At 40.0% G+C, this 18,911-nt stretch overlaps 1 protein-coding gene across 4 annotated transcripts in view; it reads left to right on the forward strand.

Annotated features, from left to right (window-relative positions):
* The window catches only part of lef1 (lymphoid enhancer-binding factor 1), a 37,149-nt gene extending 20,232 nt beyond the window's left edge, over positions 1–16,917 (forward strand). For 2 of the 4 annotated variants that reach the window (XM_047813015.1, XM_027145785.2), the window contains exons 4-11: positions 774–897; positions 2,633–2,723; positions 3,844–3,963; positions 5,932–6,094; positions 6,662–6,769; positions 8,682–8,730; positions 9,431–9,471; positions 15,495–16,917. In XM_047813015.1, the coding sequence (XP_047668971.1) occupies positions 774–897; positions 2,633–2,723; positions 3,844–3,963; positions 5,932–6,094; positions 6,662–6,769; positions 8,682–8,730; positions 9,431–9,465 (690 nt within the window). In that variant the 3' untranslated portion in view covers positions 9,466–9,471; positions 15,495–16,917. Of the gene's footprint in view, positions 1–773; positions 898–2,632; positions 2,724–3,843; positions 3,964–5,931; positions 6,095–6,661; positions 6,770–8,681; positions 8,731–9,413; positions 9,472–15,494 lie in introns of all 4 variants that reach the window. The other 2 variants (XM_047813016.1, XM_047813017.1) reach the window with 2 other exon arrangements.
* The last annotated feature ends 1,994 nt before the right edge of the window (positions 16,918–18,911 follow it).

Raw genomic sequence — 18,911 nt, forward strand, 5'->3', positions numbered from 1 at the left:
TGGTTCATTTGGGTTACATGAAATGGATAATCATTATGGCAACATGTACATTCTGAAGATGTTGGGGTTGCTGTATGCATTTGTGGGTGTGTGAGTGTGTGCTGCTTAGTGTCAGGACGTTGGCTTTGTGAGTCAGCCCACAATCCTCTGTGTGTGTGTGTTGAGGCCGCTGCTGACGTGATTAACCCTGCTTAGTTCCACCGCAGACGGCCGGAGCTCTGTAATGAACTCCCTTATTCACCGGCTAATGATTCCCTTTGATCTCCAGCCCCAAGACCTCTGCTCTGCCTCTGCCCTGTGGCACTCCCTTCCTCCAGCTCTCCTTCCTCCCTCCTCTTTTCCTCCCTCCTAAGTATTGCAGTGGAATATTTGGTATGATTGAGAGAATGTTGATGATAAAGTATGGCATGTTAGGTCACCAATTTTTAATCTTTTAACCAGGGCATACTGCAGATAAGAGTTAAGCAGTGATCACAACAAACATGAATGTAGTTTGCTTTAAATAGAAATAAGGAGCAAAAGAAAGGTGTGGTATGTTATGGTTGTTGTGATAATAATAAGAAAAAAGACAGTTATTAACTGTATCTCAGATCTGAATTTGATTTGCTATATTCACATCATACAAGGATCATGCATAACCATCTCATATTTATTTAATCTTTGCGAGAAAAGATTGACATGACAATCCAGTGTGATCATTGCTTTAATGCTGTGATGTTTAATAAAGTGTTCTAGAATCCTAATGTGTCTCCTCCTGTGCATGTGTCCTACAGTCAAATAAGGTTCCTGTGGTGCAGCCATCCCATGCAGTTCACCCCCTCACACCGCTGATCACCTATAGCGATGAGCACTTCGCCGTTGGCCCTCATTCCGCACACCACCCACAGGATTCCAAAGGTATACACACACACACACACACTTCTTCTATATACATCTTAAATTAATACATTTGATTAAGACTCATCCTAGAACAGCATTGAGTCGAGTTCCACGTTGTCCTCCTTCAGCTCAGCAGTTTAGAGCAGCTGGAAGAACCAGGTCTGTGGGGGTGGCAGGGGGTCTGGCAAAAATCTGCACACAAGCTCAACTCCATATGTGCTCCTTCCGGCAGACATTTGTCTCTGCAGCAATTCAATACGAGGGAGGAAAAAGATCGAAGGAATGAAGGAGACAGATAGGGAGGATGTGGTGATGTCTTGGAGGTCTAGTGAGCTATAAATATCCTCAATGGAGTTGCACACCATATGAAAACATACACACACACACACACACACACACACACTCTCTCTTTGCCTGATTCTCAGCATCAGCCAGCCATTCATTGTGCTTTTCCAACGGAGACAACTGAAAATCCAGATATGTCTGTACCCTGGTTAATATTTCCCATCTTTTAATAGTAACGAATGTATTGACACACAGAATTAACAAATGTAAACAGAGTTCTCTGGAGGCTACAGTAAATGCAATGCTGGTGTTAATATTAATTAACAAAATTACAATTAATTAATTAACAATTAACAAAAGTATCCATCAACAACATAATAGAACAGAAATTTGAGGTCTGAGCTACCTTTTGCTCTGCGTTTTTGAAAATCCTTAAACCAGTCCAACAGAACTTTTATGGGTTTATTTTGGATGACATCAGCCTCAACTAAAAACTGCTATACGGTCCAGTAGAAAAGTTTAAAAGTGTATAGCTAGGATGGGCCAAATCCCAGACTGCACCCTGCAATACTAAATACTAAGCCACTACATGAAGAAGCAAATTGTGGAAAGCTAATATATCGTATTATCAGACTTGGATCGTTCGAAGAATTTGCCATACAAATTGTAATTAAGGCTTCAAATTCGAGTAAAGAGGCTTTTATTGTCATGTCAACCAAATATAGGCTGACATATATGATGCAGTACACAATGAAATTAAACAAGATTTCTCCAGGACACTGGTACTGAGCTACGTCAGACTAGGCAAACAAAGGGCAAAGGGGTTCTACTCTCGACTGGATAAATATACCAATTACTATTTAGTCTGTGGTTGTTCTTTTTAAATGAGTCATTGACTTGTGATAATTCACATATGACTGCATTTGATTAATCAGTAGCCTGCACTGCTAGCTCCACCTCTACATCCCTGTTTGGTACTCTTAATATCCTGAAAGGAAGGGGAACTAAAGTCTGAGTTTCAGTTTGGGCCAGTTAGCATGAAATGGAAATTATGACAAAATTGTATGATATAGGTTTGTTACCATAACACACTGTATACACTGTAACCAGGTGGAAAAGGTCTGTTGGAGCTTAAGGTCTGTGTTTCCTTTTCATGGATTTGCTCACTTTTCAATCCAGACCTGGTTAGGATTTGAGTTTGGTGTTGATTTGAATGTGTGTTTGAACCCATCACATCATACAATACTTAAAATAAGGGATGGAGCTTGTCTTTGGTTGCACATCTGTCTGCCAGTGTTGACTGTATTTGTTAAAGCATGACGTGCTGTTTGCTATAGGAAGGTAATGTGTGTGTGTGTGTGTGTGTGTGTGTGTGTGTGTGTGTGTGTGTGTGTGTACTTACTGTGTGTCTGCATGGTGATCAAATGTTAAAACAAAAGATACTATGCACATTTCTCTGTGTATACAGGAATGCCTAGGCATCATCCTGGTCCAGATATTCCTAACTTTTACTCACTTTCCCCTGGAGGAGTTGGACAGATCACCCCACCACTGGGCTGGTGAGTATGCACACACAAACACACAGAGCTCATCAGGCAGCCTAAATCAGCAAATGGCATCAATATGGTGCATGTGTGTGTCTCTACTGCTGTTCCCATCTTGAGCTTTCTCCTGACTCAATCCTGGCCGTGCGCCTCCTTGGCTCGGCCCAAGCCACATGCAGCTGCTCCTCAGCTTGCCCTGGCTCCCATGAGCTGAGCGTGAGAATCATACGAGACGGCAGGAGAAAAGAACTCGCCCGAGCGAGGGCTGAGGACTCTGTGTGCAAACACACTGAAACAGGATCAGACCACAGGCAGGCACTGAGGTCAACCGTCCCCACTGCAGATCAAATGGGAAAGTAACTAGAGATGATATGGAAGATTAGAAACCAGTCAAATGAACTTTATTCATGCTTAAATGTTAATTGGTGTTTATGATCAAGAGATCAATTCATTAATGACAGACTGGATAAACAGCACAAAAAGAAAAACAAAGGATTTGAAGAAGAAAGATTTATTGATTACTGGTTAATTAATAAATCTTGGATGTTATTTGCTATTTGTTATAATATTGGGCACAATAGGAAGTAATGATACTTATGGTACCTGCTGATTGGTTGCACATGCTGTATAATATGAGGCACAAAGTGTATAATTAGTGTCTCAAAAAATTTCAAACAGCATTTTAGAAAGCTGTTTTTTTGGTTCTTTGAAAATGAACATTGGCACACTATAAGTGACTTGCATGGACCTTAAGTCTTACCACCGTACACCATATATAATCATTAAAACACTTTCACATGCATAGTGTGCTGGTTTAATTAGGGGGCACCTGTAACCGTCAAGAACAACTTGTGAAGAAAACCAGATTTAGATTCCTTAAGAGTTCACCAGTCTGTACCAAAGACGCATCTAATCCTGGGACTTAGTTCAGCTCACAGAGCGGAAAATTACTTCTATCTGATGGCTACATTTGACACAACAGTAGCAGTAAATTGCAACAAAGGATAATGATGATGAGATTTATGTTAAGCACTTATTATCATTGATTCCCTGCATTACTCCTCTCTGCTGTGCCTTTTTTCCCGCTTTCTATCACACACATTCACTTTCCTTGGTGGTTCGGTTCTGTTTCCAGGTTCCCACATCACATGGTTCCAGGACCTCCCGGACCTCATGCCACGGGAATCCCCCACCCTGCCATTGTCAACCCACAAGTCAAACATGAGCCTCCACATGAGACGGACCTTATGCACATGTGAGTGGTAGCCCCTCCTCCTCCTCATTATCACCCTCTTCCTTCTACTCAATCTGTTCCCTGAGACAAGAAAATTAAAAACATTAATACCTTTAATTAGTCATAATAGGAAAATTTTGGTTGCCAGTTTACTTTCATTTTTTTATATGTATATTCTTGGGGATGTTTTTATCATGTAACAATATTTTATCTAATAAACTAGAGTTGCAAGTGGCACCAGTGTGACCAGATGTATAAAAGTGACACTCATTACTCATCCAGCTGTTTCAACTAATTGATGGAACAATTAGTTGAAACAGCTGGATGAAAAAATGACGACACAAGCATTTCTACATTGTTTGATAAAACATTAGTGTAAACATGCTGTTATGTCCATAGTGCCGAATAGATGTAGTCACTCTTTCATCACTGCCATCACTAGGACTGATCCAATTTAGTGGAAAACAAACTACAATAAAAAGACAGGAAGCCAAGTTGTAAGGTGCTTATAGATTGGTCTAAATGGATGAAACAAACAAAAAATGGAGGGATTTGACAGTGGCAAGTAGTAAATCTAACCAGCTTTAATTCCTTTCTTCAAAACCAGTCCATGATTTTTAGCTGGGTAATTAATCCTAATCCAATTGCATCAGTTGGGATCTTTTTTGCCTTGATTGCCAGCCAGAGAAAGAAAGGTATTCTGAAGATTTGGGGTTTTTGCCATTTTGTAGCTATGTGAAAGCATAGTGGAGAATACAGAGTGTTATGCATTTAAGTGTTGACCCTAAAACCACACTGCCCCATATGTTGTATCTGAAGAAAAGGTGACAATTAGTTGTTTTTTTTTTTTTTTTTGCTGCTGCATAGCTGAAAAAACAACAACAAAAAACGATCCCTGGCATGTTACCCTTATCACCCCTTTGTATCTCTTTGTGTATATGGAAAAAATAGAGCATCTATAAAAATTATTTTAAGGTATATAATTGGACCAATAATTGGTGCTTGCAGAGAAAAGCTTTTCAGATACCTGATGGTAGCTTTACAGAAAAAACAATGCATTTTAAAGGTATTTCAAAGCACCAAGCAATGGTAGAACCTTTTTTTCCCCCTCAGAGCATAGGTATGAGCAATATACTATATGTATAACAATCTAAATAATGCTGAGATTTCAGCATTCCTGATATTTATTTAACAGGTTCAATGCTATTTAATTAAAATGAAGGCAAAAATAAACATAAATTTGATCTGTGGCAGAAAACTGTTTCCCATGTAGATGTCATGATACATAAGACACCGAGACATTTCCATGATACAGAATATGTATCTTGTAACGATTTGAAAATAATCATGTGACTTGATATTAATTACAAAAAAAAAATAAATGGATATAATGACCCGTTCCTGCTTGTATAAGGTGATCTCATACATTTTTTTGTGGTGATGGTTCTACATGAACTTGTACACAAATGTACATGCAGGTTTGACCCCTTTTTAAATGTTTGTCCCAGACACAGGGCTCAACAGTTCCCATTAGCAGCACATCAAGACCTGCTTGTAGAATCACAACCTCTAATTAACCTCGATTGGCTGTGGATAAGCAGTAGTGAACAGATAAGCCTCTGTGCTCCATTTGGCCCCAGGTAGCAGATCTAGCTCTGAGATAGACATGTGCAGTTAAAAGGCATTGTAGAGGGACGACTCTTTTCCTTTATTGGCAAGAGGAGTGAGGAGCAGGGTTTGGTTGCCATTACTGGTGAAGTAATCTCTCTTTGCATGAAAGCACCCAACTGGACGTGATTAAAGGCACTCTGCTAGTGAGTCGTGCAGCTATGCTTTGGGTGACCAAAGCAATCACTTGCTTTTCTATTCTCACACTAGCTGCCGTCTCCGTGGCGTCGGCCCCAACGACGCCTCCGCTGCCCCCCGCTTTTTTTTGTTTCTTTATTGATTCCAAGCTTACTTTAAATGCTTTTGTGTTCTTTCTTGCAGGAAGTCTCAGCATGACCAGCGAAAGGAACAGGAGCCCAAGAAACCTCACATCAAGAAGCCTCTCAACGCCTTCATGCTTTACATGAAAGAAATGCGTGCCAACGTGGTGGCTGAGTGCACACTGAAGGAGAGTGCTGCCATTAACCAGATTCTAGGCAGAAGGGTAAGCATAGAAGTTACAATCCACCATATGTCCTTCATCACTAGCACTTTTCATTTAACAGATATTTGGATACAAGGGCTGTCACTTTGTGAAATTTAGTGTTTTTTTTTTTGCTTTTGCATGGGGCTTGGCACAGTCAAGCCGAGCAGTGCTAAGGTTTGCCAGGACGTGTTCCTCTTTTCGGAAAGAGAGGAACCACTGAGCATGTTTAATGCTTTAACCAAAGCCTGAGCGGTTTGAGGCAGCCAGCCACAGCAAAGCACCGTTCTGTGGTTGTGTGGGGTAATTGCCCGCTGACATAGTTTGAAGCAAAACGCCGCTAAATTGGAACCAGTGTTTTGATATGAAATCAAAGTTTTTTCCCGCCCCCTTTTTCCCTCGCTGTGCAAGTTAATCTCTTCATCGTGTTTCCCCCTTGCCACCAGCACCCCCCCCAAATACAAATCATTTGGCAAAGGATTTTGTAGCAAAACACTAGCATGCGTCCCTTTGCTGGAAACTTGAAAGCACACAAGTAATGGACTGACTCTGATTTTCTTTCTCTAATCTTCCCTTTGCACCCAACAGTGGCACGCTTTATCTCGGGAAGAGCAAGCAAAGTATTATGAATTAGCCCGCAAGGAACGACAGCTCCACATGCAGTTATACCCAGGCTGGTCTGCCAGAGACAATTACGTAAGTATCCATACATGCTTGAAGTGTGTTTGTGTTTTGAGCTTCTGTCAGCGCATGTGTTGCTGCTCACTAGAAGGGTCTGACTTATATAGGCCATTAAAAAGGCAGATTTTGTTTGGTTAACCTTGTTTATTTTTACAGTAATTTGGTCTGAACATCAACAATCACACCTTAAAACTGGCAGGTTAAAAGTGTAGTTAAATCTAGGATCATTTGGGGTTTTATGCTCACTCCACCAATAAGGACTTTTTTGTTATGTCTTTAGTTTGGTTCTTTAATCTCTTTATAGGGCTTTCCAGGGATAAACATTCTGTGCATATGAGCAGATAATTTTTTGTTTTGCCAGAATTGCTTTTTTGAGGCTTTAGACCATAATAATCTTAATTCAATTGTTTCCTGTACACTTCAACAGAATACTTTCTTATTGCTCTGACTGGTGAGACCTGCAATAAAAAGTCAGACGTTACAGCGCATATACAATCCTAAAGTGCTGAACCATTCAAACAGTGAATAGGATTGAATATCCTATATAACACTATATAATATTTATTCTAATAAATATATTTTCCAATAAGAGCGTATCCTATAGGGTTTTGTTTTAATTTATTCCTCTTATACCAAAAGTGATGAGATTTTGTTGAATATTTTTATAGTCTGTGAAGACATATTACAAGTTACTCTTATCATGTGCATTATAGCAGCTATAAACAGTCTTTCTCTCCTCCGTCTTTTTTTCTTTGTCAGTAACGTGACAAGCTGAATTTATTGACAAACCACATATATATTTTTGTGTTATGAAACCAACAGTCTGTCACAAAACCAACACTCTGTCACAATGTCTGACACTGGAGGCTCCTTCCATAGACATTAGATTACAAAAAAAATCACCATCAATGACTATAGTCTTCTGTTTTTTATATATGAGCAGAAAAAAATCTGTTAACTCATGAATTGTTAGTTACAAATGAGTATCAGAACAATAATTCTAATTTAGGATTTGCATTCCAGCTAGCACTATGTATAAGCTGCTGCAGGAAATCTATTAACATCATCTGACCATTTAGTTTTAAGAATTCACTAGTTTGTGGTATTATGCATAGGCAAGTACAAAAGGAGTCCAAAATAACAATACTGATTTTGTTAATGTAAAATCGATGTATTGTTACTTTTGACGCCTTCCTTTTAACTGCAATCAGACCCGAGAGATTCTACTCAAGCTGTGAAACAATTTAGGAAATGATGGACATGAACATTTTAAGTTGAACCAGTCACCAAGCCAGTAGGAGCAAAGAAGGCTAAGAAACACTTCAAAGAGAGACGAACCTTTCACTCAGCTGGTTGCATTAGCAGCGGCCATACAGCTGTATTTAACTGCGCTAAGCACTATGAGCCCATCCCTGCTCTGTCATGCACGCTCATTCACTGCTCAGAGTTTCATGGCTCTGTCAGCCACAGCTAGAATACACAGATTAGCTGCTGAATAAGTGGATTATCAGACTTTTACAGCAGGCAACCAAAGCACGCCTGATATTGGACCGCAAAATGACGGCACAGAGCAATCTATACCTATAGTCACCCTGCTAGGGGATTTAGGGTAAGCTACAAATCCTCAACCAATCCTGACTTCTGGCTCAAGAGCAGTGATCTTCATGGAATTAGAGCAGACCAATTTTTTTATTCCTATGTGTGACTTTTGGACTGATCATTATTTCCTAATGTCTTGTAGAAGGATTAGTGAGATGTGTTTGAATTGTAACGCTTTCACAGACATAAAAGATTGAATCAGGTAAAGTAAAGAAAGACAAATGGGTTGAAGTGTACTTTGCGTGTTTGGTAAAGAGTGAGCATGAAATCTGGAGTGGTCAGGAGGGATTGAGCTGTATTTTTAAGCATTATTCTGGATATTTTCTAGGGAAAGAAGAAGAAAAGAAAGAGGGAGAAGCTCCAGGAATCAGCCTCAGGTAAAGAAAAATAAAATACAATTCCACTCGCCTACTTTGCTATATTTTCCTATTCCACTCCTCTGCATTTGGCTCCCTTCTTTTAGCAAATGTACTGTACAACTTCTGGTTTGAGACTGTGCTGCATGCTCTACTCTGCTCTACTATCGAACCATAAAACATGCTTTAACCCAGTGTTATAACCTTAGTGCATTTTCAGGGAACCTTCACAATCGTTTAGTTAGCATTTAGACTAGCGCAGGTTCTGAAAGGTTGTACGAACACTGCAGCAGCACACTTCCTGTCGTCACTCATGCTTTTCATTCCTCCATCCGTCTGTCACTTCCTCCACATGAATCACAGTCTTTGGGATTAGTCTGTCCATTCTTTGATAAGACTCAACTCCCTCAGGCTTTAACTCTTTTTCTTTGCCCTGTCCTTTTGACTTCTACAAAGCTGTACCTATTGGCTTAGTGATTATTATTTACTTTTTCTGTGTATTTGTATAAGCAGTCAATATGTTTTTGTTTTTTTGTCTGATAAAAAGGCCTGTAAGATAGCATTGGTGTAATAGGCTAGTGGGGAATACTGAATGTGTTTTTGATAAAGATAATTGACTAGTCTGTCTGTGCTTATCAAATTATTCTCTATGACCACACATTGAAGGTACAATGTTAAATTACCATCCCCTCTTTTGGTTAAAGACTTCCATTTTCTGCAGGTACAGCCCAGAGAATGAAAACGGCGTACATCTGAGCAATGGTAAGAGGCCCTCCGTGTCCGTATATTAATCGTCTCTTAATACAGACTAATCCTAAAGCTTCGCCAGTGTGTTTGCGTACGCTCATGTTCTACCAACCACACTTAACATACACGCTATATAGGCAAAAGTATTATTATTGTTATGACCATCACACCCATATGTGCTTGCTGAACATCCCATTCCAAAATTATAGGTAATTAAAGAGTTGACCCAACTCCTATAACAGCATCCAATATTCTGGGAAGACAATCCACCTGATTTTTGAGTGTGACACATCACTAGCACTTATAAGTTGAGGAACTGATATCATGTGAGGGCTCTGTGCAAGCCACTCGATTTCTTCCACATTGACCTTGCAGATGATGTCTTCATGGAGCTTGCCTTGTCATACTGGAACAGGTTTGGCACTTTAGTTCCAGTGATGGGAAATTTTAATTGTGAGCTTCCGAGTGGGTAGCACCAGTTTGGGGAAAAACCACATATGCAAGTGATGGTCAGGGGTTCACATACTTTTGACTATATAATGTCCATATATTGCATCATCCAGTCGGTGTGTCTATTCATCCTTTTTTTTTTTTATGTTATTTACTTGATTTTAACACTGACTAATACAGGTATTGCTCAGTTTAAAGGTTCATCGTTACTGAAAGTTTTCGAAGATCTGTAATAACCATTACAAGATTCTGTTTTAATACTAATATACATCTTGCTTGTTTCTTCATCTCAGACTTTTGTTTACACTTGCTCTGGTCCTAGTTCTGCCCTCCCAGGGCTAGCACAGTTTTCTTCTTTCTTTAAACACACACACACACACCCCCCCCTTAAGTACACAATAATAAGTGCAATACGATCTATATTTGTGTTATACATTTAATTATTATTTACACAGACCGATACAAAGTCGCCACAGTCCTCACTCTTAACTTTTGTATTTAAAATCTTGAGTACAGAGTGTAGAGGAATGTGTGTGTGTGGTGTGTGTGTGTGTAAGAGACTGGCTTTAAAAGAGCAGACCCAGATGTGATCTTTCCTTATCCTGCTATCCACCCACATGGCCCGCATGTGTAATGCGGCAAGCATCATGAATGACGAGTGGTTTTGCCCGCAGTTTCTGTGTATGATGGACTTTTTGACTTTGTGGAATTCTAGAAACAAGGCAGCGATCGTCTTCCAATTAAACCTAACCCCTGCCAATATCAAGCATGAGGGCCTTCTTTCTGTCTTTTTCATAAAATGTGCCACTGTATCCAGTTATTGCGCTCCCTCTGTCTGCAGCGAAACGTACGCAGATGTGACAAATCTGCTCTGCGAATAAGATGAAAGCCACCAGACAAAGGTTTTATGGTCGATCGATTCGCGACCCTGTGGCTCTCTGAACCTTAATCGGAACCCTTTTCTTCTTCGTGGGCTCGGTGGCCACTGGCAAGAAAGCCATTTATCCCTGATCCAATAATTAGCAGTGCCGAGCAGACGGGGGATGGACACCCTCGCTGATTCATTGTGACAGCCTTAAACTAATATGCATAATACCAAGAATACTGCTGCTACCCTGAAAGCCCTCAATTTATGCAGATCTCAAGAGCTGAATTGATGTTAGCTTAGCTTAGGATCACGAAAACATTTTTTGTATTTTTTTTTTTGTCTATTTTTGTTTACTGCCTTCTCATCCAAGGAAAGTCACATGACTGTTTCTACCAGCATGTATTAAGTTACAGTTAATGTAAACTTTATTTTTTTTAATCTTTTTATTTAGACAAGTTAATGACTTTGTATTAAACATTGCTGTTATTATATTTAGAGCTATTTTGATCAAATGTTTCTGCTTAATCCTTTGAAGTTGGTTGTGAAGCATTTTGTTGTTGTTTTAGTTGTTTTTCTCTCATGACCCAAAAAAATGGCAGGCCACTTAAGCAGAATGTGCGTGTGTTCGTGGGCGTGTTTGCGTGGGTGTGTGTAAACTCATTCAGCTATTTGAGAGTTCGAATAATAATGGTCATTTTGCTTTGCTTGTGTTCTCAATTATCCATTATCCTTAGCCTGTCTTTGGCCATGCTGCTTTTAATGACCCCCTGATTTCCTTTGAGCCATCAGATTATTATCTGTGTTGGAAAACACATGGCCTCCAGGCTCTTACGTTTTCCCCATGTGTGTTTTGGAGGGGTGGGGAAATGTTATGTAAGGAATAAAACACAACAGGACTCGGTGTTATTAATAATCGATGGTGTTAAAATAATCGATGACTCAACTCTGGCCAGTAGGTGATGAGGAGAATACAGCAATGCCGTGATATAAATCGTACGAGATGCTTACTGGGGTGTGCTTAAGGCATTAAGGTATGATTCCATGTTACGCATCTGAATACACTACTTTTTCAGGTATCAGAATCGGTGCATGAGGAGAGACACTTTTTAGAGCTTTAAGAAAACTCCTAGCTTCAGAGTTTGTTGTTGCTGCTGGCAGGCTGCTGGGTAAGGTTTGCCCTGAATCTGGGTGCGGCCGTGGTGGGATTTCAAAGTTGTGTGTGTGTCTGTGTTTCGGAGCATGTCTGAGGGAAGTGTGGGAAAGTTATAGAGGTAGGGGAGCGGAGTACAGGGCCAGCTCTGAGGAATGAAAAGAAGAGCTGTTTCAGAGCGATCCTCAATCCCCCCCCCCCCCCCCTCTCCACCCCGATGTGAGGACAGAAGTCAGCTGTCAGCCTTTGATGAGGACGAGGGAGAGAGTGAGGGAGAATTGTAGAAAATGTAAATCTCTCATGCACTTAAATGACAGGCTGTTTTCTCGTTTGTCGTTTAACACTGTGAAGCTGTGAATTCATCTCTCTCTCTCTCTCTCTCTCTCTCTCTCTCTGTCTCTCTCATACATTTTTCTTCAGCATGCAATGAAGCTTAGCATGCAATGCTAAAATTTTGAACCATGGCATGCAATAAAGCTACCTGATTGAAATAATGTGAATTAGTTTTTTTTTTTTTTTCACCTAAGGTGTACACTCTCAGAAAAATGGTACCATAAGCATATTTCTAAGTTCAACTATTCTTGTTCCTGACAGAGACGGAGACCCTTTCATACAAACTATACGCTACGTTTTACTTTTGAAAATGTGTTGAGGGTTCTGTGTAGATTCTGAAAGAGTGTACCCAAAAATACAAACTTAACAATCGTTTAGTCTTCTTAATTAAGACTGCATGCAAAACTCAGTATTTCCAGTCAATAACACGCATATAAAATGCATCAGATTTCACAAACGCAAACCGATAATGATCCTGATGTTTAGTCCCGTGTGAGTGCATGACTCAACAGCAACAGCTGCACCGTAAACAGAGGTTGAGGCCAGAGACTTTTCTTCAGACGCTGAGTCTGCTATCGGCACATCAGAGGGTTGAGACATCCCTGTGTGTTGTGATGTCTTCTCCGTTTCCTCTCACTCTCATTCTTGCTCTCGCTGTCTCACTCACACACACACACACACACACACAGACCAGCGATGGAGTTTCTCTAAATCTGGCTCCTATTGTGAATGCAGGCGGAACTTCCCCCCTCTTCCTCCCCACTATGAGCGGCTCTTTGAAGCCTGCCGCCGGTGGATGCAAGCAGTCATTGTGCCGCTCTTTGATAGTGCCGCTCTGGTCCTCAGCTCAGGCAGCGCAGGGCCATATCGGCCCTGGGGCCCCTAGCCACCACAACCTCAGATGTGGGCAGATCCTCTATACTACCCCATCCTCCTTCTCCCACCACAAATGCACACCCATCGTCATTCCTGCTGACCCCCATCCTCCCCCACCAGCATATGCGTGAGGTTTGAGGAAGTAATCGTCTTCCTGCCCCACTCCAGTGCATGTAGGCTCTACACTCATTCGCATGCATCTTATTCATTTTCTTTTGGGCTCTTTTTCAAATTAATCCTCATTGTGAATGTGTAAGAGGGAGACCCTTGCCTCATACACACATACACACACACACACACACACACACACTTTGGTGGTTGCAATAGAGTTATAAAGGCATAATTGTTCTGGGGCTTTTCCTTTTAATGTTACGGTCTCTGCGCCAGATGAACTGCTGACAGAACAAAGTACTTTGTTCAAAAATCTAGTTTTATTCCAGGTGCCATTTTATTACTGGGCCCCAGTGTTTAGCGGCTTCCCCCGAGCACTGGCCCACTTGCAGCGGCCGTTTGATTTTATGGACTCGCTTCTTTGCAGGGCATTGCCAAACCAAACGCCTAGTCGAGCATTGCAAGGCCAGGCCACTGGCACAGCGTCAGGAGAGAAGGAGAGAGACAGGAAGAGGGAGGGAGTGAAAGAGAGGGGGGCTTTCCAGTTGGCTGGACTTAACACAACCCAGATTATGCTCACGCACACACTCCCATACACTCAGTACGTAGTACTTTATTCAAGCCGCTCTTGCCTGCCTGCCTGCCAGAGTTGGACAGTGATGTCATACACACTTTGATCTGTTTTATTTCCTCTTGTCGTTTCACAGTTGTTGTTTTTTCCCCCATTTTCTCTTTTTTGTTTTTATTTGTGCATAACTATGTAAGTAGCACTTGCAAGAAGGTTTGTGCAGGTTCTCTACTCTCTGCTGTAGCTTTGTAACCTTAACAGGTCTTCCCTGTCTTAAAAAAAAAAAATGTTCAGCACACTGCATGTGGGATTCTTTTGGTCAGCTTATTTTCAGAGTCTTTTTTTTCGGAGAGAAACCCAAACCGCCAGTGTGGGAGAGCGGAGCAGAGAGGGAGGTGTGTCGGCTCCAGCTGCAGGCTCTTTGATTTGGCCCGGGAGGTGAACGGGCCGATTGAGGGACCCAAGGCCGTGCCAGTTATCTTAACCTCCCACACTTCAAAGCCTGCCTAGCTTTGCCTTGCCTTTCCTCACCGCTAAGAAAAGGGAGAGCAGATGAGAGAGAGTGAAAGAGTGAGAGTGGCTGGCTCTCAAAAACAGAGGAGCATTTCAGTCCCTGCGACTTGGTACAGGCTATTCTGCAGCACTAAAGCTTGTGAATCCTAGCTCTTGTATTGAGGTGGGCCGTGCGAATCCGTCTCAACTTCCCTCATTCCCTCCCTCGCTCCCTCTGCCCCTGGCAGGAAGGGCAGCTAGACCTTTTCATGTGTGGCCTGGAAGGAAAGTGCGCTCCAGGAAGGGGGCATGGGCCGCTTGGGAGCTTTGAGGTGCAGGGATGAAAAGAGGGGATGGAGGAGGTAAACAGAAGCACTAGGAAGCTTTGGTCTCTACCGCCCTCCTCTGCCCGTCTGTCTTTCTGTCTGTCTTTCTGCCTGTCTGTCTGCATGCAAGATATCACCTGGCTTTCATCCACACAATATAAAGCAGTAAAGGTATGTGTGTATGACACATTTAAACAGTGGACTTGTATCTGGAGCTCTTACCTCAGCTCATGGGAGCACTGCTTCTCTATTATCTCCCTTTGATCAGAAATTCCATTTCATGTGCTCCTCCAATACGTCCGTAAAGCTTGTCAATATGCGCAATGGAGTCTGTATCATTGAATTCTTTATGACACGTGGGAGTCCGATCAGGTTAACGATCCACTTCCGGATGATTTTCAGAGTGAAGAATGATTGTATTTTTTTTTTCTCATCCTTTTCAAGGCTGGAGGACATGATCTGAATGCTCTTTCCTATCTGTACATAAACATGTAAATATAAGTACTTGAAGCTGTATTGAAATGGCTAAAAACAAAAGTAACCTTAAAAAAATCACAGTCCTCCTTGTCAAGTACAACACCATACAAGACATCATCTATAATTAAGTGCACTGCATATGAATGAAACAATGCAAAAGATTGTATAAACCTGGGGCAAAAACTGTGAGTTTGCATCTCATTTAATTCACAGATTTAGCAACTTCAAGGGCATGTAATGTACACTTTGTTTTTATTTATTTATTTATTTAAAAAAAAATTTTTTTTTATCTGCTTTTTGCTGACCTTCCTTCAAAACATTTGTACCTGTCTGGCATTTGCTACATTCTCATCAAACTCATACAGTGTGTTTCTTTGTGTTGAACAGGAGGAAAACGAACTGCTTTCTCCTCATGCAAAGCGAAGCCAGCAGCTGCGGGGGCCCTTTTGGAGATGGAAGCCTGTTAGATGACCTCTGACCCCTTCTGCAACCTCTTGACTCCCCCCTGCTGACCTCTTGGAGGGCTCCAGCTCTTGAGTTCGCTCCTCTGCTGTAGAGACACTGAACTGAAACCACAGACAATCGCTTCCTGCCTAGACCTGCTACTATTTTACACACAAACACATACACGCATACTTAGCCCTTCATAGTTCCGAGTACACACACACATACACACACAGTTTGTTTGGGGTTCGCTTTCATTTTAGCTTATTTCTCCCAAAGTCCAAGTTATTGCACTGATCATGTCTTCATCCAAACGCACAGAATCACCACACACATGTGCACAGAGGCAAGAAATCAATCACACACCTGTCCCTAAGTTATTTTAAATTATTTGGCACCCCTGTTTTTCTGTATGTACAGTTCATCCCGTGCACAGTCTCACTTTTCACCCGATGATGTAGCATTTCAGGGCCCAGTTTTCAGGAGCGTTCTCTTCGGGCATCACACGGATCATTTATTCCCGACTTGAAAACTCTCAAGACTATTTCACATTTCAACCAGTGGGTGCAACATAAAAAAAAACAAAAAGTATCAAAGTTTTGGCTTTTATGGGTTCAAGTTCTTGATTTTGCATTTTAAAAAAATATTAATTTCATCTCTTGGTGTGTATATTTTAAATCATTTTGGGTTTTTTTTTTTTTAAATCTTTTTTATATATATATACTGGTGTGTGTATATATATAAAAATATATATATATATATAAAAGAGAATAAGCTTCACGATAGGAAAGCTGTTCTGTTTTTCTTGCAGAAACGACCTGCTTTCATTTGAGAACTGTAACTAATGATGACCTCCCAGTGCTCAGATTTAAGTAATGCTCAGTATGTGTACTTTTTAATGAAAAATATCCAGATATGTCTCTTGTTGGTATTTTTGCAGGCAGCGTTAGGACATGCGTGTTCGAGTGGGTACTCAGAGGCCTATATTTTATTGTTCTGAACAGACAAATGAAGCAGATATATATATTTACCCCAGCACTTGCCGGTCTCTTTTATTGCGAAGTTCCTCTGTTTCCTCTCTATCTGCTAGATAATAGTGTGGTCTTTTTGCCATGTTGTTTATTACATGCAAGCATTTCTGTAACAATTTGATTTTTATATTCTATTCTTTAGTATTATCGGATATGTTTTTCTTTTTTCTTTTTTTTTTTTTGTTAAATATTTTTTTAAATTCGTTGTCATTTCGATTCACTGTCATCTTGGTTTAGCATTTTGCTTCCAAGTGGTCACATTTGAACTGTGTTTCTACATGCCTTTTTTAAAAAACCAAAAAAAGACAAAAAAATAAATCAGCATCTTTGACTGACCCTTTCTCTTCAGTACATTTATGATTCTTACACCTGTTAACCGCTCCGTCTACAAGAAATTACATATTTTCTCTCTTGAATATGGAGTACGAGATGCGGTCTTCTAAAGGAGTCGAGGAACTGAAAAGGTGCGTTATGAAGAGCTGATTGTAAATTTCAGGTGGTTAAAGTATATGACGATTAACTAATTAATACGTAATGGCTTAATCTTAAGTCCTGTTTGAGTGAGCATTTTGTTGACTTTCTGATGGTTCTGAAGTAAAGTTTCTTAATTTTATTCTTGCAAATGTTCAAGCAGAATGATGTTTAGTGAAATCCTTTTCATTACTGCTCACTAACAGGCAGGTATTTGAGCATTTCTGTGATTTGTGGTGTTATTTATGTCCAACTGATTTTCTACTTGTGTGTAAATTAAAGTTAAAATACGGGTTAAACTCTTGACAAAGTGTCATAACAAACAGCATACAGTATCTGCATACCTCAGATCAATAACAAAAGACCTATAACTATTTTCTACATAATATGAATATTCAAATTCCAAAAACTGGAGCATTAGTTTGCATTATGGTATAAATCCAGCTATCCTCACATGCTTTAAAAAGTCATCCTTAAAACAGGATTAACGTCCTACAGCATTCAGCTTCATTTTTTTCCCACCAGGGCTAAAAAGCAGCACAATCTCAGTTTAATCCAGTTAATAAATGCAGTAATTTGTATTGCAACTTCATCTTGTGTTTCTAGTTGTTGGGAAATGGAGGAACTTTCATAATACAAATATATGAAAATGTAAAGTTTATTTTATTGTAGAATTTTTTTTATGCATGCATTTATGATTTATGATTATGCATTCATCCTTTTATTATTTTTGCCCTGTTGTTATAGTGATATGGGAAACGGTAAACTCCAGCTAAATTCAGTATTCAGACCAAACACTTTTTTTTTTTTTTTTTAAAAGAGAGAGAGAGAGAGACAATCAGTTCACTGAAGTGGAAAGGATGTGGGACGTGAGACGTGCAAGACGTGTTTTTATTTCTGGTGTGGTAGCAGTGTGAAGTTACAAACCATGGTCTTGTAAGGCAACACAAAACAAATACGTAGAACTGTCATCTCTTTGGTCAGAAAAAAAAACAATTAACTGCTTATTATTATCAGATAAGCGGTAGAAAATGAGTGAGTGAGAGAGTGCTTATTATTATAATAATAAAAAAATCATGCCAGACATATTTTCTGGCTGTTTTTATACTATTTGCTTGCCATATATCTGCTAAAATTCAGTTTCCTTTCTGGTACCTCTGTGTTGGTCTATTAACTGATGTAGATCTTTAAAAAAATTGCCTTTGGCCATATACATATATATGGATTATTATATTATCTAAAACTGCACCAGCCATGTTTGTTCATCAGCATTATTTTATTGAATATGCTTCAATGGCTGCAGACTTTCCAAGAGTGATGACCTTTCATGGAAGTGAAATAAATCCGTCAATGGGATCAGACTTGGCACCAGAGCCGCTTGGACAAATGGAAATCCAAAATATGAGGACTTCATAATCAGGGCTGTCATGCAGCGACTTTATTTAAGCTGGAGTGAAATGTTGCAAATGGATAGAAAGACTTCATCTGTAGGTCAATGACTACTGTATAGTTATTGCACTGTTCATTGTTATCAACATTCTTTGTCAGCTGGTATAAGATTTGGCTATTTTGCAGATTTGAACATTTCTTTTCTGGCTTTCAACAAATCAATTTCTATATGGTGTTTTCCAATCTTCCAGACCAAAATGAGAAGAAAAATTTGTCATTCTTTTTTCTGTCTTGTCAGTGATGGTATGGTAAAAATCTAAAAACATAAAGGCTTTTAATAAAACAAACATAAAGATAGACACAAATAAATATCATTATATTATCATCAGACATGCTTTCATTCTCCAACAACAATGGGAAAACTGTTTGAATGTATTTTTTTTTACAGACAGATGACTTTAGACAAGGC

Source organism: Tachysurus fulvidraco, chromosome 4 (genome assembly GCF_022655615.1).
Source record: "Tachysurus fulvidraco isolate hzauxx_2018 chromosome 4, HZAU_PFXX_2.0, whole genome shotgun sequence".
Taxonomy (NCBI): domain Eukaryota; kingdom Metazoa; phylum Chordata; class Actinopteri; order Siluriformes; family Bagridae; genus Tachysurus; species Tachysurus fulvidraco.